This window comes from Thunnus thynnus, chromosome 4, assembly GCF_963924715.1.
Source record: "Thunnus thynnus chromosome 4, fThuThy2.1, whole genome shotgun sequence".
Lineage (NCBI taxonomy): Eukaryota > Metazoa > Chordata > Actinopteri > Scombriformes > Scombridae > Thunnus > Thunnus thynnus.
Genome location: NC_089520.1, coordinates 10,999,687 through 11,025,530, shown reverse-complemented (window position 1 = coordinate 11,025,530; position 25,844 = coordinate 10,999,687). Strand labels below are relative to the sequence as shown.

Sequence of the window (25,844 nt, the reverse complement as noted above, 5' to 3'; positions counted from 1 at the left end):
AAGGAATATTTGTATAAGATTTATTCATTTTGACCCGGGATCAATTGTAGGAGCTTGTGAAATCCATCACGTCAGGAAAGACGTAAGCTCTCCTCAAGCCACGGGTACATATTTGGTGGTGCATTCTTGCTCTGGAAACCTACGAACGTAGGAGTCAAGTACAGTATGCCATTACTAAACAAACAGGGAAATTTGAATATTTGGACATGTATTTATTTTAATGATACCACTGCAGTGGAACTGTCTGTGCGCCTCTCCTCTCAGTCAAGAGACTGATATATGATACGGACCTACCCGCATGAGATAAACCACCTTGTTAGAAGTATGTTTTGTTTTACTGATGGTTTAAATTTATGGCTGGTCTGTCAAATCAACATCAAAATCCCCCTAGCACTAAACCTAACTTATTTAGCATATTTAGTCGCTGCCTATAGAAGTGCATACCTGTACATGAATGAGAAGTTTAATTCATTTGTATAACTTATTTATGTTTGGGGGAGAAAAGTAAATCATAAAATATCCTCTGAAATGAGTGATCCCTTTCTCATTTGAGGGATTTCTTTTTTTTTCAGGACAATTTATTGGCAATATAACTTCTCCATGTGTTGTCAGTGCTGAAGTGTCTCTGTGAGTTAGTAGTTACGTAATTATTTTTGTAGCCAACTGTTCAAAAGAAGCCAAACATGTCAAAGCAGGGGATGTTATCGTTAAGAGCAGGTGAAAGAACAACATAAATCAAACGCGACAGCAACTATTTCCTGCGCTGCTGTTTGAATTTTTACTATCATGCATAATTCACCACTACATTAGAGTCTCATAATCAGGTGTTTTTAGTTTGAACTAAACGAGGATGATGATTAAGAGAAAATAAAACCCTGTAAAGACAGAGTTCCCAAAGGAAATAATGTGATCTACTAAGCAACATTTGACATTTTCTTACAGTTATAGTTGAACACAACACACACTAGAGTGTATATTTATTTTTCGACCACATGAAGTAGTTAGCTATCTGAATGATTTCCTTAAAAGGCTCCTTATCGGCTTTTGTGGACTTTCATGGGAATGATTGGTTGGAGTAGATAACGATGACGATAACGATAATGATAACCTGTAACCTTTTGTCTTAGTTATTACTTTTTACTCTGTAAAACTTAAGGATCTTTATAACCAGCAGTAGTCTTTCTTTTATGTAACCCCGTTTGTTTGTTCTGTGGGCAGCAAGACATGCTCTCTTTCTCCTAGGAGTATGTTTTTTTTACTTTTGACACATCATTAAGCTCTTTGAAATCTGAAATTTTAGAGTTGGAACTATATGTTCCTTATTTTGTTGAATGTTTTACATTGTAGGAGGTGAAATTTATGATTTAAGTGACAGGAAGTAAAATACAGGTGAATACAGCTGGAATTTGAACACATCAAAAAAGACAACAAGTCAGTTTCAGTGTTAATTTAATCATACAAATGCTTAATTATAGATACAGGGAAAAAAAAAAGCTTTATTTTGACAATTTCTCTTCAGATAAATGTGCTATTTTAGGACTATGTAAACTTTCATCTCATCCACTCATCTCAAACCCGTACATAGTCACACACTAAAACTAGAGAATAAATTCCAGCAATGTTCAGACTTCCTCACCATCTCTCTCTCTCTCTCTCTCTCTCTCTCTCTCACGCACACACAAGCAAGCTCACAAGAAGGAAGCACACACGCAAAAAAGAAAAAAAAAAAAAAAGACTGACGTGACTAAAAGAAGCACCGCAGAACAGTGTATACTGTTTGGGAGGAGGACTCTCAGCTGACTCACAACACAAATAAAACAGTGCTGCAACACAGAATGCTGGTGAATTTTACCAGTGGGTACACATGATCACAAACGCAACAAACTAGGAGAAAGTTTGATAAATTAAAACATTAATTTTATTAATTCTGTTCGTCTGAGACGTTTAGAAATGCCCCCTTTAGAAAAAAAATGTAACACTACGGTGGAGTTCCGTCAAAAACTTTTCCCATTTTATTTTTTTAAGCCCAAAATACACAATCAAATCCAATATCTGACATAATGAACACATCAAAGCTGGTGTGATAGCAGACAAACTGTTTAACTCATTCGCAGATATGTGTGATCAAGAGTAACACAGTTCAATCAGTCTTTATTTTTTTTATGATCAGAAATTGGTGAAACTGAAAATCTAAAGCTGTGAAGAGAAAAGGCCTATTTGGGAGAGAAGATGAGGAAAAACAAAACTTTATGAAAAAAAAAAAATGCTGGTATCACAAACAAAAAAAAAAAAAGATCATCAGAAGTGGTGAAAAGCATTGTGCAAATAGCAGTAACAGAACATCAGTGCCAAAAAAAGCTGATGCAAACCATTAAATCTAACCAAAGTCAAACTAAAATGTATCACTTTTTTTTTTTTTTCATCATGTACTCAGCATGGAGTCAAGTTTTAGTTGGTCATCTGATTTTTAGCACCACCTGCTGGCTGTAAATGGGGCTTTTTTTTGCATCTGCAGTGTACAATAAGACAACAAATAAATAACATCAGGTTAATTAGTGAGTCAGTTCATCCAAAACGGTGAAGAATCACTCGACAATACTTCAGAGGTCCACACCTAGTAAAACTCTCTCAATACAGATGTGTGTTTGAATAGTCACGTCATCCTTTTGCCCAAGTAGTATACACCATTTCATGTCAGTTAAATCCAAAGAGAAACCATTACATACATGCACACACTCACACACACACACTAACATACATACACACACACTCACACACACATTAACATACATACACACACATGCACGCACACACGCACACTTAGTACACAGACATGGAAAAATAAAATCACTCACCAGGCAAAATAGATTAAGATGGCTTTTTCAACCCTTCCTCACACCTCACTTGCTCAAACTCCTTTTGCGCTTCAGCATCTATTTAAAGTGAAAACCCACCCTAAAAAAAAAAAAAAAAACAAAAACAAAAAAATACCACATTGTCCCATGCAGTCTGAACTGGGCACCTGCAGACAGTGTGGCTGGATGACAGCGCAGATTAGTGTCTTGGTTCTCTGGATTTTATCTTTGGGAGAGACAGGGTTCCTACACTGGGATCACAGGCATGGTTTTTTTTTTTTTGTTATGTTTTTTGTTTTTTTTTACACAAAGATGCTAGAAATTTGCCCCCATCTGTGAATATCTTTGATTTTGAGAAAGTGACTTTAAATATTAAGTATCTGATCTTGCACTAGACGCTAACACTTATTTCAGACCGATGCAAACAACCAGGAAAACCAGGCATTTACTGTTGGTAGAGATCAATCCAAGGAGGGTTCAAAGAGGGTCCAAAACTGCTCTGCGAGGGTGAACACTGGCTATGAACTCTGAACTACAAATGTAATATAAACCTATAGTTGCTATGTCACAACTTTTATAAACACTGGTAATGACTTACAGTCCTCCCAGTCGTAATTTCCATGATTCTCAATTACAAAAATACTTGGAAAATGACAGCAGATCACAAGTTCTCAAAGTATTTTTGAGGTTGAGCAAGCTTGTTGTCATTTTTGGAATAGATCACAAGTTGTCTGAACCTTTCACAAGACAGAATAAAGAAAATAAATCCTATAAAGTTATACCAAATTGGGGCACATCATGGTGAACCTCAATTGTAAAAGCAAACCTCCAGCAAAAACAGACCTGTTAACCCGCACATGTATTTATCCATGAACTCGAACAACTCTATGTTTTTGCGGTGATGTGAATGGAATAGAAGCTGCAGAAGCAGATCTTACATGAACACTCCAGTTATACTTGAGTTAAACATCCCACAGCGTTGACCAGGTTTGTAAGTGAAAGTGGTGTAAGGCTGTCATCTAGAGGAATTTTGTGAATAAAAGATTACACTTTTTTTTTTTCCCAAATGAAAACATACATTCCACAATTTCTCAGTCTTTCTTTTAAGCACTTTTCAAGGCCTCAGAATGATCTATAATCACTAGTAAATTCTGTAGTACTCTCCGTACAGACCTGTGTAGGAACCCCGAAGAGACAAAGTATTGACTTGCCCATGGAAATGACGAATTGTGTTGTTGGTTGTTTAGGGTTGATTTTCCCTTTAGTTAGGCGTGTGGAAATAAAAAATAGTCGTGTGTATCTATTTTTTTAAGGGTTTATAGCACTCTTAAATGAAGCATTTACACATGCGAATCCGGGTTGTTGATGTCAGGTGGGATGTTTCATTGTAGCTGATGTAATCCATCACCTCACTGTTTGTGTTTCCGTGGAAAGGGTCATGGGTTGGGGAGAGGGTTGTCATGAGTCAATATAAAACAACTGTTCCTCCCCCCCCCCTCCAACTCCTCTGCATTTAAGGACTCCCAGGGTGTAATGCTCATCTTCCAAATTGGGGGGAGGGGGGGTCTTTGTCATTCTAGCTCTGTCCAAATGGATAGGGTCCATGAATACCCTGGAAAAAACAAGAGAAAATGTATTAAGAAAGTAAAACACTGAATTCAGTTTAAGGGCTTTGAGTAGAGGAGTGAAACTGAATGCATGCCAACAACAAGTAAAACTGTTTCTTTTCTTTATTTAATCATTTGAAACCAAATGAAACCGGGGGGGAGGGGGCAACTATGTTAAAACGAGCTAAACTGCTGTCTGCTGTGGTATCACTGAGTGGAGAGTCTTTGGGTCAGAGTAGTAAAACCTGTAATGTTTGTACTGTAGGAAGCAGCTCAGTCCATGTCTTTTTGAATTAGTGCCTCATTTAAATGTCCAGACTGGCAGACGAAGCTAAGACTACGACCATCTCCACACTAACTCGCCTAAATCAGTAAATGCATCTTTTGCTCTCTGTTTTGGCCCTCCGTCCAGACTAAAACAGTATGTTTCTCCCCCCGAAAACAAAGCTTTTCCAATCCGGCCTCCACAATGTGTAAATGTGAAACAGAAATAACACGCCGTTTCTTCTTCGATGATTTTCTGCTCATCGAGTAGGACAAGTACCCATTTTAGTGTTTAAATGTGCACGGAGGTATTTGCACAAACAAGCTGAAACACCTGGTGTGGACGCATGTCGTTTTAGTCAGGTTAATCTAGATTTGTATGTCTAATTTTCAGATTTCAGTTTAGCCTCCCATGAAAGGAGATGAGCTCTAACTGTGAATAAAAGCTCAACTATGGCGACAGGTGTGAGGTGATAATACTGTATATTATAAAAATTCATGGCCCAATCTGAAAAATTCAAATTTTCTTCCGAGTTGTTTCTACTGAGGTGGATGCTGTGATGACTTTTCTTCAACAGAGAACATAAACAACCTACTGCTCAATGTCAGCAAAAACAAGGAGCTGATGTATATTTTAGAAAAAAGAGGCAAACACACACACACCCCTGTCTACAGTGGAGCTGAGGTGGAGCAGGTGAACAGTTTTAAGCTCCTTGGAATCAACATCACAGCAAACCTGTCATGGACATCACACATCTCCACCCTTAGTAAAAAAAAAAAAAGCTCAGAAATGACTGTATTTCTTAAAGAAGCTTAAGGACGCAAAATACCTGTCCTAAGTTAACTTTTACAGAGGAGCAATAGAAAGCATCCTGACTGGAAAAATCACGAATTGGCATAAGATGCACACGGCCCAAGACAGGAAGGCTCTGCAGCGGGTGATTTAAACCGCCCAGAACATCATCGGTACCCATCTACCGAGCATCAGTGATATTAATGAGGTGGGATGCCTGCACAGACCCCAAAGGATACTAAAAGACAATACCCAGCCCGGCCACAGCCTGTTCACTCTGCTGCCGTCTGGCAATAGATACAGAAAGTATCCGCTGTCGTACCACCAGACCACAGAACAGCTTCTTTACTCAGCCTGTGAGACTCCTCAATTCATCCTCTGCTCTCCAATAGTTTTATTTTTATGACTTATTATTTATTTATCCATTTATATAAATACTGTTTTTATGAGTAACATAAGGGGACTACAAACTACATTTCATTATACAACCTTGTGTTGTAATAATAAATGATAAATGAATCTTGAATCTTTAAAGAAGCTGTATGTAGGATTTTTCTGATACATGTCACAATGAATTAGCAGTAGTGATACTCTATAGTACTATACCCTAAGCCACAGTACATGTTATCTCTGATATTAATTTTAAACCATGCTAGAGGTCACATTTGGCTGTAATGATCGTTACACACCAGAAAACAAAGATAACGAATAGATGAGAAGTGAAGAGAAAACTTTGCCATACTTGGCTCTTTACTACTAGTGGGACAAAAAATAAATAAAATTGGGTCTTAGGGTGTTAACAAATGAGAGGCCATATTGTTACCTGACGTAAGTAAAAACTGGCTAACCTTTAAATTTGGATTCAAGAGTCCTTTGAGCAAAATACCAACGTTGAAAACATGCTGATGTTTAGTGAGTAATGGCACTTTAGTACTAATGTCACAATGCAGCTGAGACTTCGTGAATTTGATCATTAGATTTTGAGGTATTCTCTGAAACTTAATTTGTTAAGCAAGTGGACATTTAGACCTGTTAGTGCTGCTCAATGATGAATCAGAGATCACCGAAGTACTTACAATTCATCCTCTGGGGACCTTGCATGGCTTGACCAAATGTCATGGCAATCCATCAAATAGCTGTCATGATATGCCACTATCATGCCTGAACCATAAGTAACCAAGTCATATAAATATTTCATTTACGTTATCAAAAGTAATCTGAATAAGTGAGAATAAAGATGGAAAAAGAAAGTACTTGGTCCCCTAATTACAAGAGCTGGAAACCAGTGTGTATTAATACCAGCTACCAGCTGGACTTAAAAATAGTTCACAGCTAGATCTGGTCAATCATGGTCTGGTTCATCATCGATTAATCTGTTGATCATTTTCTAAATTAATTAACTTGCTGTTTGCTCTATAAAATGTCAGCAAATGGTGGAAAATGTCAATCACCGTTTCTCAAAGCCAAAGATGCAAACTAAAATGTTTTGTTTTGTCCCGACCGACAGTCCACGACCCAAAGATACTCAGTTTACTGTCATAGACTATTAAAGAAATCAACCAGAAAATATTCACATTTAAGAAGCTGGAAAAGGAGAATTTGGGCATTTTTTCTTAAAAAATTCCTCAAAAAGATAAACTGATTATGAAAATAGCTGGCCATTAATTTTCTGTTGATCGACTAATTGGTTATTCGACTGATTGTTGCAGCTGTAACAGTTATTATATATGTCGGTACCCAATCCAAAACTAATGTTTGGCAAAATTTCACACATGGCAATGTCATAATACTCTGGGAAACGAGTCTGAGTCAAACAAGGGCACAACAGTCAATCATATGTGGTCACCCCTAAAGGAAGCACTTGATATAAACGCACCAGCCGGCGTAAACATGTATAAAACTGAGGACAGAATTCACACTAAATACTGTAAACAGCTGTATATGTTTTTTGCTTTTCTTGCCATTTAAGTTTGCTGCCACAGGACAACCCATGTTCCACAGTTATAGAGTAAAACTCATGATATGATGCATACATACCTGACCATAAGTTACCACAGAGAGATTGGTTTGGAGACCATTTGACGACCTATTTACAGCATTATGAGACAGTCCGTTTTGATCTTGCTGGATTGGCTCTTGTGTGCGTTCCCAGGCTCCGCTGGGATCTCTGAAGCTGTCAGTCGCGTCGTGCTTGTTCTTCTGTGGCGAGGCAAAGGGGTTGAAGTCTCCCTGCACATTGCGCTGGGGTTGGGTGTTGAATTCTGTCTCGAAGGAGGACAGCTGCTGGGTCACGCCGAGGAGACCTCCAACTTCTACACTAAGGATCACCCAGATTACATCTGTGGAGAAAAGGAGAATGCACAAACATGAGCTGACTGATCCAAACTACCAGTCTGCTAATTTTTGGAGATAAATTAATTAGTAAATTGGAAATATTTTGGGGCCAGAAAAAAACAAGCGATTTAAAGACTTCATTCAAGTTCAATGGAATTGTGACAAAGTTATCAAACTAATACATAATGAAAACAAGTTAGTTGCAGCCCTAATAAATTTCTTCATTATAGATTTCCTACCTCCATAGAATAATCCGGTGGCTGTACACATCCTCCACTGGCCCTGGTACATGCCTGGAGTTGTGGGACTTCGCATCTGCACGCTGACGTCTGATATTTCTTGGGGGTCAAGAGACTTCACCATAACTGTGTTTACATGACCAAACTGATCCCCACCGATGTACTTTAGACAAACCCCAGGAGGCCACGACTCTGCACCTATAACATACAAAGATAAGTGTATTAAAACACAGCTCAACAGCAAAACCATGACAGTGTAACAGCAGCATGACATACAGTATATGAAAACTACATGACATCTATATACTGCACATGCACACAAACAATGACTAAGAAAGGGTGCTTATATGATCTAAATGTGTGAATGTAAAGACGTGTCGCACACCTGTGTTTTGTATTCTCCAGGTCTTTGTGAACGGTGTATCTGGAGGAACAGACTCTCCTTCCCCAATTGTCACATCTTCAACGAAGGACATGGATGGCGTGTTGATATTGGGACTTTCAAAGTCGTAATATGCACCGATGGCAGCCTGAAGATTCCTGTTCCGACACACAGGGGATGGGAGCGAGAGAGCACGGTGTTATCTGGAGTTAACGTTGCCCAAGTAATCCTGACCGAGATTCTGTATTTTAATGGTACAATATAAGGTAACGTTATGAGAACAGACAGTTAATCTGCTGCTGAGCAAACTATTTAATCAAAATGTAACAGTGCACCATTTTGATTCTGGAAAATAAAATGCAAATTCTACCTAAAATAGAATTCACACAGATTAAAGACAGATAAAACCCACTTACAAACTGTGAGGCATCTAAAAAAAAATCCTGGAAATGCTCCACATATAATGAACGACAGAGCAAATCCTGGGACACTCCTGGGAATTATTTTCAATCTCTTTTACTGACACATTTTTCTATTAGTGTGGGAGGCACTTTATACAAAAGCTGAAGCAATTGGGTGATTGATAGACAGATAATTAATCTACACTATTCGTTAATAATCTGCTAATAGACCATTTTCACAGCAGACATTTTGATTCGTCAAAGCAGGAAAAAAAATCACAGCTGTAAATAATAACATTAACGATGGCTCCATCCTGAGCATGACAATACCGGAGTCCTGGCACTGACTCACCTAAATGGAAAGCAGCCATCAATGATGTTATTAATTCCACCTATGCTTTTCCTGTTTTGACAAGTTAAAATGTCTTCCATGAAAACTGTATATTGCTCAAGTTATTTTTTTAAGCAAAAATGCAAAGAAAAAACTTTACTGGTTCCAGTGTCCAAAATGTGAATATTTGCTGTTTTTTTAAGTCTTCTTTGACAGTAAATTGATTATCTATGGGTCTGGGAAATTGTCATAGGCCTGTTTCCCCATTTTCTGACAGTTTATAGACCAAATAATTACGGCTGAAATGATTAAATACTTTTTTATTTCCTTGAGTACGAGCAGAGACACAATAAATGCCAGATGCTTAAAGAGGTACTCCAGCAATTTGGCATTGTACTTCCATTAAGTTGGTGGACTGACAAGTGACCAATTTAAAAAAAAGAATAGACAAAATAGATGTATGTGAGGTGAGGATATCCGGACTTTTAGGCCCAATTTACACCTGGCATCAACATGTGATCTGTATCTGAATATCCTTGCTGAATAAGGAAAACGCATGTGAAAGAAAAGTGTGAATGAACACAGAACACATCCACCCAGCAAGTTGAAATGTCACCTAACTCTTCAAATCTTCCCTCGCAAAAAGTGATTGAAAAATGAGTGACACTGCCCCCCCTTGACCTGAGATGTGACATGTTTATTGATCAGCTAACTTACTAACTTACAGATCCAATCACAAGTTGAATCGAGATAACAACAACGCTTGTTACGAGATGTAAATGCAAAGGCCCGTTGATCGGATATTAATGTCCAGATAACGTACCCAGGCACAGATCACATGTTGACACCAGGTGTAAATGGATCCTTAAGCCCCTGTATAGGTCAAGCAAAAACACTGCCTACACTCTCCATAATGCCACTTTTTAGCGTCTTCCACTAGACCAGTGGTCCCCAATCTTTTTTGGCTTGTGGACCCTTAAAATGAAGTCCACTTGTGACCCTTCATGACAAAAAGCTTGAGCAGTTCAACTGAAAAATTAATTTTTCTTCCATGACTTTTTTTCATTTTAAGGATTTTTATACCCCATTTACACCTGGCATTAACATCCTATATGTATCTGGATACATTATGTTGATAAAGAAAACGTATGTGAATGCAAGGTGTAAATGCACTCAGCATGCATCAGCCAGACCACATTTTTTTGGAGGTGGTCACGCTCACTTTGTGATTGGATCTCAGCCAAGTCTACATACAATCCGTACAGTGTGACCACATTCATAAGAAAAAATTGTCCCAGTAAGTTGAAAGGTCACCTCGCTCCACCTCTTCCTGCCAGCGAAGCATAGCGAGCCCTGTAAAAGCCAAGAGTAGCAGCAGTAACTAGAAGTCTGAATGATGTCCAATCTTGGCTGCAGTTTCTTAACCTGGGACATGTTTAAACATGTCCCATAACTCCACCTAGCTAATTTGCAGACCCATTGATCAGATGTCTTTATCCAGATAAGGCATCCAGATACAGATCACATGTTAATACCAGATGTAACCGGGGCTGTGCCCTAAACATCTAAAGTATGTATTTCACAAGAAAAAAGCAAAAAAATGAGTTAAATTAAATGAGTTAAAAAACATAATTTTGGGTACCAGAAATATCTCATTCTTTATTGTCCCTTTACACACTGGGAACCACCCCCATTTAGGGGGGTTCATGACCCTCCCCGCCTGGCCCAAGCTGAGGTAACCCTAATGACATAATGAGGGCTTATTGTCTCAGACTTGACAACACACCTCTTGAGTCATAGAAGACATTATATGTGTTTTGAAGACTGGGTAACACTAACCATGACCATTAAAATGATTTTTCTGTGTAAAAACTGGTGGATTGCTCCTTTAGGGAATGCGACTCTTATTTAAGCCATTACATGCTTACCACTTGATGACAAGACAGACTGCCTGAGGGACCCTGGCAGTCACCCAGATCCTGAACAAAAAAGTGCTACTGGTTGACTGAAGTATGAATGTCCTCAGAGGGCTTTTTGTTCTACTATTCCTGAGATGATACTGACTTATTTCTATACGCTGTGCGTTAATATAAACGAAAACAGACGCAGTTTCAGTCAGTGGACAAAATCCAACAACTGTCAGGTGATTTCCCGACTTCACTGACTGTCCGAAGTGACACATAAACACTAAGACCATGTGAATTCTGGTTTATTTGGGGGGTGGATTCTCCTCTGATCAAGGCCATCGGGCACTGATCAACTAGAAGATTGATATCAGTTAATCAGGGGACACAAAGGCGACTTGATCAATCCCCACTTGTTGTCAGCTCGTTGATCGATCACGACTGGTTGCGTCATCAGACTAACGTGCAGTGACCGCCGCTGCTTTGAGTTGTGTCTTCACGGTTTAACTGGCTCTCAAGACTATTGCGTAATATGGCAGTTAATCTACACTGAGGGTTCCCTGTGCTTTAAATTAGCCAGATAGCTAGTTAGCTGAATTTTTTGTTATTATTTCAGCTTACTAAAACTCACAGTGGGGACAAACTTTACCTATTTTACTTCCGTTTGCCCCTGAAACGATCGTTATGAGTTAACTAACTGTCATTTCCTGTGAAGGAATGATGAACAGTAGCTAACTTAGCTTTTTAAAAAATATTTTAACGTATGCTAACAAGCTAATTATGCTGCCAGGTTCGCGTCGTGTTGCTGTCCGACAACAGGCCCTCCTATCCCCGCACTCACCAGTTGGTCATGTCCAGGAAGAAGGCGCAGCCGGCTGGGTTGAGCTGAAAGCCCAGCAGCCTCTGAAACTCCGAGATGAGGACGTCCTTGTCCGTCGTGCCCATGCAGCTGAACTTCTGCATGAGCTCCGCGTCCACGTCCATGTCCGTGCCCTCCATGGGGTGGCGGGTGTCCCGTAACGGAGACGGGGTGGGGGTGGTGCGGGGTCCTCTCTCAGTTTAGTCCGAGGCCTCGTCCAGCCATAACAACCAGCTCAACAACAACAACCGTCAGTGCGCATGGCACGACCGGGGGGAGGGGGGGCGGGGGGGGTTGTGGGGGGGAGGTTGGAGGGGTGGAATGTTTGACGTTGCAACTGCCCGCGCGTCACCTTCGCCAATCACGTAGTGGACGTCGACGTCATCTGTTGCTATTTGCAGCCCCCCTTTTTCATTGGTTTATCAATGAAATCCAAGTTGTTCATGTAGCAGCAGCAGATACATCACACCATTTGATGCACGGCAGAATTTCTAATAAAAAAAAATAATCCCCAGAGAAATATCTGATATGGTCAATATCATCGTAATTATGGGTTAATAAAATTAACGTAAAATAATCTTATATTTGCACGTATGTGATCTTTGATATCACATTTCACGTTACATTAAAGCGACCTATTATTATTATTATTATTATTATTATTATTATTATTATTATTATTATTATTATTATTATTATTATTGTTGTTGTTGTTGTTGTTGTTGTTGTTAATTGCACACTGGTGCACTGGTGTTACTTCTGGTCAATATTTTGTATATTTCATCTCATTCTTTTCCATTTAAAATGTAAACATGTAGCCTAGCAGTTCTTCTCACTTAGAATATATTTTACATACAATTTGTTGTATTGTATTTTTTATATTATAAAGGACTACTTAATTTTGTGTATATTTTTGACTGTTATGTACCACAATACCAAGACAAATTCTTTCTATGTGCAAACCTACTGGGCAATAAACCTGATTCTGTAAAATGTAAAAATCAGAAACCCTCACTAACTTGGTTTAGAAATGAATTAAAAGAATTATTTTTCTTCTTTACTAATATTAGCTGATACACACCAGCCAATACAAAAAAGAATTGGCAAACTATTGATTGGCTTTTGATGTCTTACCGAAAGCAGTGTGTAGTCGTATCACATTTCAGATGTCTATGTCAACAGCTACACCAAATAGTGATTTTTCCCTCTAAACTTCTCACATGGTTTCATTTCAATAAATGTTCAAATTATCCAATATTTCACTAAAAATCAAAGATTACAGAAAAATTCCAAAAACTGAAAACTTTGTTTTTTCTTCTTTCCTCTCCTATTAATCATCTCACGACCCCTCAGATTTATCTAGTGACCCTTTGGAGGGCCTGACCCCAAGGTTGGGAACCACTGGACTAAACTAGCTAACTGTGTATAAGCTCCATCTCCAGCACACTGATGCTTCAGTATTAATAATCTAATGATGTCATACCTAATAATATATCAGTCAGAGGGACAAAATGAGTACTTTTACTTTAATACCTGAAGTACATTTTGCTGCTAATACTTATGTACTTTTACTTAAGTGGTATTTTTCATGCAGGACTTTTACTTGTGATGGAGTATTTTTGCATTGCTTAATTGGTACTTTTACTAAAGTAAAGTAAAGAGTACTTCTTCCACTGAATACTAGGATGTGTGTCTAGTGTTGTACACCATTTATATCAATGAATGTAGACTAAATATCAGAATCAACTCTCATTAATTTAAAATAATCACAATAAAATTCAAACTACAGGCACCCAAATGACAATGAAGTTGAATCAACACCTCTCTAAAACAGTTCAAACAACAACTAAACATTCATGAAAGTAGGACTTATTGCAGGGCTGTTTTAGATTACACTAGGTTTAGCTGGTTATATCTAATAAACTGGCACATAGTTTGCTCAAAATGATTTTTTTTTCTTTTTTAATTTGTTTGGGGCTAATCATCATTGAGTATGCAGTTTACACTAGTGTGATGTGGAAACTTGAAAGCTCCAGTGCACATACAATGATAATGGACTTTTCAGTGAAGTAGGAGATATCGTGTCAGTTAAGCTTTTAAAATGAAAAATATTTACATATTCATAGATTCTGAATTTTTCAATGAGTGAGAAGCAGTAGATGTTATTTTAAGGATACTCTAACATGGAAACTGAACATTTTTTGTGGACAAAACATGTCAGACACAATTTATTACTTCAAGCAGAGGATTTTTATTTGTCCTGAAACATGTTTGGAGGGGATCTTTAAGATAAGGCATCACCCAATTCATAGCTGTAAGTCCACGATTAGAATAAAAAATATTTTGGTTTATCAATGAAATCCAAGCTACTTCATATGCAAGTCAGTACCAGAGTATACCAAAAGTTTAAAGACCCCCTAACATGTTTTAAAACTAAGTTTTGTGTGTGATGTTTTTTTTTCCCACAAAAAAAGTTAAATTAACTAGTTAAATATTCTTAAAATTGCTGCTTCTTCTCCCTCATTTAAAATCCAGAATTTTGAAATATGCAAATATTTTTCATTTCAAAAGTTTAACTTCTGGATGCAAGATGCCTCCTACTTCACTGAAAAGTCCATTCTCAGTGTGTGTGCACTGGAGGTTTCTAGTGTCCATATCACACTTGTCAAAGTTGTTTACTGGACCACGATTTCAGTCATGCACTGCTAAGATTCAGATTTAAGGTGAGTGCAAAGAAACGTCTCCCCAACTTTTTTACTGACAGCTACTGATAGAATCATCAACTTAAGACCTAAACAAGTGTTCTGATGCTATCTCAGTTTTCCTAGGAAAGTTGAAAATAATCCTTTATTTTCAAATATTGGTATGGGTGTGTGTAGCTGTGGACATGCATACATGATGAGGTGTGTAAATGATATACCTTTGTATGTAGGTGTTCTTGTCAGGTAAAAATAATGCTTTCTTTGAACCTCATATTCTTTTTTCTCTCTGTTACTACAATGCCATATTTCTTTTTTTTATTGGTACATTTTTACACAGGAGGAGGCTTGAAACAGTCAAGTGAAAATATTCTTGTTTTTCTATTCTGATGTAAAATTAAGTCCACTGGGAGAAGAAATGTGTATTTTATGCACAGATATTTATAACTTGTTCTATTTCTGAAAAAGTTATGAAAAGTTAGGAAAGACTAAAAAAGGTACAAACAAACAGAACATTTGTAGTAAAATATTTTCTCTGTACTTTCAGGCGGAACTTAGTATGGGTACGTCTCATATCTGGTGGGAACATTTATAGGGAACACCGGAAGCGCGCTCTTAGCGGAGGAAGCTTCGAAACATGCCGAAGTAAGTTCAGTTTTTCCTTAATGTTAACGCTTAATCTCTGTCTTGTACTTTTCAGCAAAATCAAAAATTGTTTGTATTTGTATAGAGAGACACATGAGGTTAAGATAACCCCTGAAAACCAATGAAACAGATCCGCTTTTATCCTTCTGAACGTTGTGAGCTTTGTTTGGGCTGTGTCTACTTGCTGGAGCAAACCTCGACGTGAACGCAATTTATGAGCAACGGTTGCCACACAAAAGACAATCACAGCACCTTATTATCAAATAATTTTATCAACTAGAGGTCGAAATTACGTAGCAACGCAACGCTGGTTTACAAAACAATCTTAATTCAAGATCTGTTTAGTCCCCTGTTCTTGAGTTTTCGACCGTACCCCACGATCCTCTTCAGCAGATTGTTTTCTCAGCTTTGATGTAATTGATAATATGCTCATACTTTCCATGATTTTGAGTATCTAGGTCTTCTCCTAGCTCAACATTTGTTTTTATAATATTATTAACATTGGGTCCATTGTAACTCGGTATACTAACGTTGTAGTTAGTTTTCAGGGGATAGGAGCAGATTATACTGATGGTGCACGAAGCTATAAAACGAAATCAAACGCGTATTGTTAGTAACTGGTTAACTTCTAAGGTTAAGGTCGTTAACTACAAGGTGTCGTCATGCAGCTGCAGTCATATCAATAAAATAAGTAGCTACAACTCACAAAGTAAGAACATAGAATTTAGTGATAAAATCAATTCCCTTTTTAATCTAATTTGACTAAACATGTTTCATGTCGGTCCTAAAACAACAGTGAGGTGCCCAAAATTAACACTGAAACATTTTTTTCTTGCTTCCTGTTCATACTGGCCTTTAGAAGATCCCTTCATAATGCAATTACAATGTAAATGATGGGGGACAAAATCCACAGTCCTCCTTCTGTGCAAAAATGTATTTAAAAGTCCCTCTTATTGTTCCTATACTTTTACTGCAGCTGAACAGGAAAAAAAACTGTCCATCGAGTCACTAAGAGGGACGTTATTGGTAAAAAGACTGTAACTGTTGAAGATATTCACTTCATCTGAAAAATCTGAAAGACGATTGAAGCCTCATTATCTTCAGATAAACTAGTAAATACATTTTTGCTCAAAACACAGAGGATCTTCTAATTGTCAGTATGAACAGGAGGAATGATTACAGTGAGAAAAATCTATTTCAACCTTTATATGGGTACCTGACTGCTGTTTTAAGGCTGACATGAAAAGTCGTGAACATGGGGTAAGACCATGTGGGTCCTGGGTGAAGATGTATAAAATATTATATCGATATTCTGCAGGACATTAAACTTTCTTGTTGGACATCTCAAAACTACTTGTCTTACTGGTGTACTGGAGTGCATTACATTGAAAAGTGTTCCTAATATTTTGCCCCCCCCATGTATGGTAATGGGGTGGACAAAATATTAGGAACACTTTTCAATATAATGCGCTCCACCACCAGCAGTCGCTATGACCTCGATAATTAACAAAGTAGAATTATCACCTTTCCTTCAAAAAATGAAAATGTATAAGCTTTGTAAAAGTAGAATTAATGGCAGAGCTGTTGTGTTGGATTGCATTAGATTGCACTGGTGTTCCTAATAAAGTGCTTGGTGAGTGTATATCAAAGCTCTAATGTAAAGTATATTGTGTTAGAACAGGTCATGGCCGCAGCTCTGGGATTTGTAACACTACCCTGACTCCTTTTTTTTTTAATTTTACTATTCCACAGGTTTTACTGTGACTACTGTGACACCTACCTTACACATGATTCGGTAAGATGTTTGTTTGTATCATATATATTTCATGATTCACGAAATCAAATACTTGAAAAGCATTAAAGAACTGAACTGTCTTTGATGTATTCTGCTCCTGTTAAATTTTATTCTGTTCTGCCTCTGCTCTAGCCGTCAGTGAGGAAGACGCACTGCAGCGGTCGAAAACACAAAGAAAATGTGAAAGATTATTACCAGAAATGGATGGAGGAGCAGGCTCAGAGCTTGATTGATAAAACAAGTAAGTAATTATTGTCTTAACAGTTTTTCACAGGAATGAAATTGCTGCTTGATTTTGTTTGAGGGTTTCTTGGACTGTTCAAAGACGTGGGTTTACTCTGTTATCTTGGAAAACTTTTTTTCTTCAAGACGTTTTACTTAGAGCTGCAAAGATTAGTCAATTAATTGATAGACAGATAGTAAATTTATTGCAACAATTTAGATAATCGTTGGAGGCAGTTTTCAAGCAAAAATGCCAAACATTTGGTTTGGTTTTCGGTGTTTTTCTGGTCATGTTTCAATTGGTTCTTCACAGACCGCCACCTGCTCTCACGTAGGTAAAAGCATTAAAGAAGAACACAAACTAGTACAGTTGATCCTCAGCTAAAGACAGTTAGTCAGGAGGGCTCAGAGGAGAGACAAAGTCCTTTATTATTTCTGATAGTTGCTGGAATCTGGATAATAATGTTTGTAGTTTGGCAACAGCCAACATGTGACATGAAAGAGCAGAGTGGACTTATAATGTGGTGACTGCTTAGCTGGAGTTTACAGATTTAATGGGCTGTTAAAGTGGATTTAAGGTAAACATACTGTAACATGTATTTGTCTTAATGTGGAGAATTAACCTACTAGCTGACTCCATGAGTATGAGAACAACCAGAACAGCCTTATTGTTTTACACAACAATTCCAAGCAAATTGTGATTAAAATTTTAAATTTCAAATTAAAATGCTTTTTTTTAACACAGAGTTTGATTACTTTATGAGATTTTACATATGCTTGTTATATAGAGATACAAAAATATCTCTATTAATATTGTCAAATTGATTTCAAACATAAAGCTCAGCCCTAATGAGCATTAGTTTTGCTTTGGAAAGGGTATTAGATTTTCTCTGTAGAGGTCTTAAAAAAGCATTTTGCTGAGTGCACGGTGTGACTGGGGTTGTTTTGGGCTTTGAAATGTGGACTTCAGTGGATCAACCCATGAACTGGGATACATTTCATGTGTGCAGCAAGTTAAACTTAAATATGAAAGTGACCTCTAGTGGCCGTTACATATTACTGAGGATTTGTTTAGTGGTGCAGTTAACTGTTCACACCCCAGATGTGGGAACAGCAGTCTTTATATAATTAGCACCCTGGTTTGATGTATACAGTAAACTTAGTGTTTAGAGTAAAGCCTGTTACACAGCCCACACTAGTCATGCTTATGTACATGTGTGGGATATCCAAACTCTGCTTAAATAGTGTACTATGTTTCACTGGCTTACTTGGGCCCCCGTTGAGATTACAAACCACTAATCCAAATGAGGGACGCAAAGCCAGTGTAGAAGTAGAGCGTAGTATTGTCCACCGTGGAGAAATATGTTGTTTGACTGACAAAATTCTCCTACGCAAACAAAGAGAGCTTTAAGAAGAAGGAGGGTCAGCTACACATCCTTCCAGCATGTCAGGAATGCAGTTTCTTTTTCATAAGTGACTCTTGATTTGTCATTAGTAGTCTGTGTTTAACATTAGCATAGTTCGCATCGTAAAGTTTGGACATGTAGACAATGTGTTTCGCTATGCGTTTCCCTTTTGGATTGTTGTTTGTTTGTTTTTTTCCATATGTAGCATATGTAACAGGCTACATTTAGGATAGGGTGCTGTACATTATTGATACAATCCATTAAATATTTGTGCGCTCATGTTTTGTCTTCTCTCCCGACAGCGGCCGCGTTTCAACAGGGAAAGATTCCTCCCACACCGTTCCCCGGTGGCCCTCCCCCCGGTGAGTCCATCGTCTTTCAGCTCTGCAGTAATTCAATTAACTAACCATAACACGGGTACTGGATCTTTATAGTTAGATTCCCACTAATATGGGAAAAAAACTGTCCTCATCCTGCTCTATTTCAAGGTCCATTCAAATGCATTTCATTAGAATAACAGAAATGTGAAGCTTTATGGAATGTAAATGACTGCTGATTTAAATAGCTACCACCTGCTCATAATAGAAACTTAAATAAAATGGTAGTTTTTTTTTTCTTTTTACTTCCTAGGTGTTGTCATTCATCTTTGTTACAGGGTTTTACTCACCCACTATATTACTGAGTATCAGGATGTGGTGACTCGACTGAAATGAAGGCAGATATTAATATTATATTCAAACTGTCCATTGAATTTCAATCAAATGCAAATAAGCAGCATTCCGAGTTATTAAAATTGTCTTGTTTTCCGTACTTTGATGCGTGATTTTTCAAAGAGACGAAAGGCAGAGCTCCACGGAGACCAAATCGCTGGTGGCCACATTTGCAGACGTATCAATCAAAGAATTGCAAAAATATTTTCTGTGTCAAGGGGCACCGTCTGAAATAATGACAACAAATGCCGAACTCGGATAAAAGGACGCATAAAAGTTAACAACGATTTCCGCTAATTTGCTTGTAGCTTAATATGACCCACATTTGGAGAAGTGTTTGCAAAAGTGGACTTTTTTTTTTTCCAAATAGTGTTTGAATAATTTTATCTATCACTGAAATGTCTGTCTGACAACTGAATAGTTTTACATGACATTTACACAGATGTGTGTTTTGCTTCGTCTGCCAAATTCAGCTTAAATGTAACCAGATTCCTTGATTCCTGATTCCTCGTAATACACCTTTGCCCACTAACACCTACTGTCATGAACACAGGTGGTCCTCCACGCCCAGGTATGCTACCAACACCACCTATGGCAGGTCCTCCTATGATGCCCATGATGGGGCCTCCACCTCATGGAATGATGCCTGGCGGACCGGGTAAGACACGTTTTTCTCTGGGAAAAGCTTTATTACTTTGGAATTTGGTTAACGTAAAGGTTACCCCGGGAGTTTTCAGACTCCTAGTAGCCGTTTGAAGTAGGGCTGTAACTACTATTAAGTATTTTCACGATCGATTCATCTGCCATATTATTTTCTCGATTTAATAATTTTGTCTATAAAATGTCAGAAATAGAGAAAACTGCTCGTTATGACTTCTTAGAGCCCAAGGAGACGTCCTGTATGACACATACAGTCTTCAAATCCTCGCATTTGAGAAGCTGTAACAAACACGTATTGCATTTTTCCTCAAAAACAACTAAAACTCTAACTCTCTACTATGGAGCAATGTTTTTGTCGGTGCTGTGTACCATTCTCATCCTGCCGTCAGTTTCATGCTGTTCCGCTGTCAGTAATTCACCAACGAACGCAGGCAAGAAGAGGACTGCGAGCTAGTTAACATGGATGTAAACAATGCAGGATTTAAAATACTTAAAAATTCAGGTTTGCAAAATGTTTTATGAAGAAGGAGATGCATTCAACACATTTGTTAGGCATCAAGGACACATAATCAGAGCTTTCCCAAATGATACGAAGTAGCCAGCCAATGGGGAAAAAAGTAGCCAGCTAGGAGGGTCTAAGGGTTATTTTAATTTATTTATTGACACCTTCACTGTAAGGTTTATCAAGACATGCCGCAGTGATGGTTAATGTATCGTTTTACTAGAAACATAAATGTGCTCTTATTCAACGAAAGTAAAGAAGCTTATTTTAAGGGGGAACATGTTTTAAATACCATGTCTTATCCAGCATATGTATTGGTTTTAAATTAAATTATTTATAGAAATAAATCTATAACAAAGAATGTGAATCACTTGACTCAAATCATGTGACTCTACTGAATCAGCTCAACTTGTAGTCATCTGAAACTCTGGATAAAATGTATGATATGGAAAAACATATATCCTTGATCATATATAATACTGCAGGAAGTCCCATTACATCATATTTTATTCAGGGCTTCTGAGGCGTAGTCTACATTTTCCTCATATGACAAAGGCCTGTTACTTTGACAACATCGCCTGTTCTAGTGTGTGTTTGCAAGGCGTCTTAGAGAAGGCTCTGCTGTAAAAAAGCACAATGTAAATAAAGATGATTCATTCATTCATTCATTAAGCCCATAAACGTCTGTGTGTGTGTGTGTGGTGTATATGGGAAAATGCAGCGTTTTTTCTGGACTATTTAATACTGCGCAGTCATCAAGTTGCTGCTCTGTAGTAGCCCGTCTGATGAGGACGTCCCCTGTCTGTGCAGTCAATGCAGTTCTTAATGTGTTTTGTCATCAGTTATTTTGCTTATATTCGTCAAACACTGGAGACGACTCTCTGCTCTCTATGCGGCAGGACACAACCTCTCAGCACACACACACACACACACACACACACACACACACACACACACACACACACATATATATATAATATATAGAGCATGTGGGGGCAGGACTGATACAGACAGATAGGCACGTTTCTCTCTCGTCACGCTCGCATTGTCTTGAAGCGAATTAATATAATAAAGTACTCGGCTGTTTGGCCGGCAGCAGGCGCTTATGGAAAGCTCTGACACAATACATTTTGGTGAATAACACTCAATGAAAACATAAACATTCACAAGAAAACTCCACAGGGCACCTTTTTTTTTTTTTTTTTTAAAGACAGAATCAAAAACCATGAAGGGAAAAGGAGTAAGAGATTTCATGCCACAGTAGCCCATTAAATATAAACAGGCATTTTAATATGAAACACAATATGAGCTTTAAATACACTGACAAGTAGTTTTAGGCGTGTATAAAGCCATATCTAAGCTCTCTGTCTCTTCATTGTTAGGAGGCATGAGGCCGCCAATGGGAGGACCCATGCAGATGATGCCAGGACCACCACACATGATGCGTCACCCTCGTCCAATGATGATGCCAGTCAGACCAGGCATGATGCGACCGGACAGATAAGACAGAGCGTATTTTCTCCGTTCTTCGTTGCCATGAACAGACATTGTCGAGTGAGGACGCTTGGTTTAACACTTGGATTTAACGATGCAACTTTTTTTAAATTCTCATCCTCTTCAACCTTAAATGTACGACCCCGGATGTAATTATATCATTTTTGTGTAATTACTTTTTTTTTTTTTTTTGCCTGAATCTTGGTATTTATTACTATTCAACTCATTAGAATAAATTTCAGATCACTGTTTGAAAAGATTTTTTTTTATCCTCCTCTGTGTTGGTGTCAAGATTAGAATATCTCTTCTCACTTTGACGTACTGTTCAGCAAACACATCTTAGAGCGTTTTTGATTTGACAATATTTGTTACTACATTGTTTGCTTTGTTTTTAGGTTTTAATTGTTTTTGTTATATTTCATTGCATTGCTTTGAGAAATAAAGCGGTGATTTCAAACCTGTTTGTGTTGTTGTTTTTAAGGTCCTACACTTCTTTACAGGTGTTACTCTTTAATTACTCTGGCTGATTAGACCTCTTGTTGGGTTGAAGCTGGGTAGAGCTATGCTGAAATTATGTGATGTCACAAAACTCTGTGTGCGTATGTATGTATGTATGTATGTATGTATGTATGTATGTATGTATGTGTAGGACAGGTGCAACAAAACTTAACAGGAGAGAGAGCAAATCTTTCAGACAGAGCTGTTTCTAGTTTTTATGCTAAACTAAGCTAACCATCACCTAGCTGTAGCTTTATATTAACTGGACAAATATGAGAGTGGTATCTCATCCAACTCTTAGCATTAATAAATGCATTTCCCATATGTTGAACTATTCCTTTAAACCAGTTTGCGCAGTCAGTCGGATTTTGGGGATATATGCTGTTGAAATTCCTTATGATGCTCAGAAATTCTTGTGGTTGTAGTAATGCACGCCCTATTGTTAAATTGACACTCCACCAATATTACACATTAAAGATTTCACAGCCTATGAAAACAGTTGTTTAATGTCATCTGGCTGTGGAGGAGCTAAAATTTGAGAATAAAAAATTAAAGTTAAAAGTTATAATATTTCAGATTTTGACCTTTTTTTTTGTCTTTGTCAAGTCCCCCGACTGTATGGAGTTGCAACACTAAAACGCTGGAGTGGCCCTTTAATATACCATGTAAGTGGAGCATTCCTGGTTTGATTCTGGCAAGAGACCGTCATTGCATGTAATACCCCCCTCTCTCTCTCTCTCCCTGTATCCTGTCTGTATCTTCACTCTCAGTCTTTCTGATAAAAAGGTAAAAAAATACCCCCCAAAGATTTGCCAGAAATTCACCAGATTACAAAGTGTGAAACTGGTATGTTCACAGATTTTTCACCGAGAGCCTGACAAAGCATCACTGAAAAGAAATGTTTGCTGTAAGAGTAAGACAATGGGAACATTTTTAGTTGAATCTTGACCAAAATGGAGCATCTTTTGTCATTTTTTAATCAACATTATGCAAACATCAGGTCTATTATTTAATCAAAACTATTAAACTTCAGATTCAAGCTCTCAAAATATTTTAGTATTTTAGGGTTAACCCTTTCACTTCATAGCAGAAAAAGTCCTCAGTTTGAACCCAACCCGGCCACCTGGGATTTCTGTCTGAGTGGCGTTCACATGTTCTCTCTGCCTTGTAGGTGTGAATGTATTTGTCAAGTGTGTTAGACAAGTGACCTGTACTGGGTGTCCCCCCTGCGTCCTGCCCAGTGGGAGCTGGGATATACTTCCATCTCCCAAGACCCTAAATAGATTAAGACGATATATAGAAAAAGGGTGTTAAAATTATTGTATCATGAGACATGAAAAACTTGACTCCAACCCTCATTAGTTTATTCAGTCAAGCGTGTTTTGAAGAATTACCGCTCTTATATAAGAATCTGCTGCTGCTGCTGCTCACGAGTCATTATCCCAGCTGACATTAGTATCTACAATGCCTTGCAAGAATTCAGCACTCTCCTCTCGCTAGATTGTAACTTCTTTATCCCGTAATCACAAATGTCTCCCTATAATTATTTAAAAACTTCTCAACAGATGGAGCTAGAGAGTCATAATGCTTTGCAATTAGAACTTCAAGACACTGGAATGATGTGCAATGACTGATTATGTGCTACCATGGACTGTCAAATTTCTTTGTATCTCACACTCCCAGAGGACATTTTTTTGTGGCTTTTATGGTTAAAGAAATTTCTAGGCCACATATAAAAAAGAAACAAATTTGTTGGGGGGGGGGGGCAATAGCCTTCACGCTGTGTTTGCCAATTTATAGCCTATACTTGCAGACCGGAGGGAAAGCACTGCAAAGACAATCCAAACTGCACCGTGCAGCACGTTAGATAATTTTTTTGGTAGCTGTCAGTCATGCATGTTGTAAATTGTGATCTTCAAAGAGACTTTTGTAGATTACATGCAATCTGATGGCCACTCTAAGGGATGGATTCCATTAAATGTACTATAAACATCCACTCTCCACATCGCTGAGACAGGAATAAAACCATGTTAATGCACATTTTATGCATATGTCGAGCAAAGGCAGATGCCCGTGTGTCATCTGAAATCGGAAGAGTCTTTATGAATATTCAATCTAGCCATGAAGTGGAGCATTGCCCTGAAGGGAATGAAGTGGAGTGGGAAAAAGTGTTTGTGATTAGGGCTCAGGAGTTGGGGAAATAAGCCTTGATCATGAGAAATGTGTATTAGAATAAATCTTACAGGAGGGAAACCACTCATGAACAGCCACTGGCTAGCTTGGACAGATACTGTGTTAGATGGGAGGGGGAGAAAAAACAAACAAACAATTGCTCATAGATATTATCAACAGTAGCAGGAGAAGTGACCTATGTGCTGCATACCTTGATGATGCAATTACTATGAAACACCTGAGAAATAACATTAAATTGTCTTAAGTTTTTTTTCGAATTGATGAATTTTCTCAACTTTTTCATTTTTTACAGTGCAGCTCGCACTCAGCTCTTTGATATTCCTGTCATACACGTGAACGCGTTAATGTCCCGAATATCAACACTCAGGACTCACAGAGGCGCTCCGAAAGCGATTCTCTGCAACCCCCGGACCCATCAGCAAGGCCACGCAGGAGACGAGCATGAAAGGGGGTTTTTGCGGAGGACTGCTGATTGATTAACTGTTTATACCAAAATGGTCTGACTGCGACCGCTGGCCAGTCAGATCCGCCCAAATTTACACTCTCTGAAGGATCATTTGGGTTTTGTATTCATGATGATGCATCTTTTTGCTCCCAGCATGCAGTTGGCATTCTTACCACTCAACAGCCTTGGTTGAATGGAAAATGATAATCCGCTGACTGTCGATTCCTCTAAAGCCAATTGGCTCATAACTGCATGAAGACCAGGATGGTGCTTGGAAGTATGGCATGCAGGGGATGATTGCACAGGGATGCTGGGTGGGCTATTGATTAAAAGAATCACAGAGGGGAAGCGGTCTGCAAGGCAAAGATTTTGGTAGACTCTTTCAATACAATACCCCCCCCCCTATCTCCCCTATTCCTCCTGCCTTTTGTCTCTTCCACCATCTATATTCTACCTCCTCCTCCTCCTCCCTCTCATCTCATTCTCTCTGCTGCCCTGCTACCAACACTACTCTGTAATTTAATCCATTTAGTCATGCCTCCAGATCAATATCCATTTTCCTTGGCCTCAGGGAGAGCCTCTTGAATCTGCTGGTTTCGGTGGTTG

At 38.3% G+C, this 25,844-nt stretch overlaps 2 protein-coding genes across 2 annotated transcripts; one reads left to right on the top strand and one right to left on the bottom strand.

The window, feature by feature from the left end:
• Positions 1–1,432: 1,432 nt before the first annotated feature.
• On the bottom strand, positions 1,433–12,245 carry ilrun (inflammation and lipid regulator with UBA-like and NBR1-like domains). Its single transcript, XM_067586591.1, has 5 exons — positions 11,952–12,245; positions 8,478–8,632; positions 8,093–8,290; positions 7,557–7,858; positions 1,433–4,467 (listed from the first exon to the last, which is right to left on the bottom strand). The coding sequence occupies exons 1-5, from the start codon at positions 12,107–12,109 to the stop codon at positions 4,432–4,434; spliced, it is 849 nt and encodes a 282-aa protein (XP_067442692.1). The 5' UTR covers positions 12,110–12,245; the 3' UTR covers positions 1,433–4,431.
• A 2,980-nt stretch (positions 12,246–15,225) lies between these two features.
• snrpc (small nuclear ribonucleoprotein polypeptide C) lies at positions 15,226–22,563 on the top strand. The gene is made up of 6 exons (XM_067586590.1): positions 15,226–15,313; positions 17,066–17,108; positions 17,241–17,349; positions 19,039–19,098; positions 20,000–20,104; positions 21,991–22,563. The coding sequence occupies exons 1-6, from the start codon at positions 15,306–15,308 to the stop codon at positions 22,110–22,112; spliced, it is 447 nt and encodes a 148-aa protein (XP_067442691.1). The 5' UTR covers positions 15,226–15,305; the 3' UTR covers positions 22,113–22,563.
• The last annotated feature ends 3,281 nt before the right edge of the window (positions 22,564–25,844 follow it).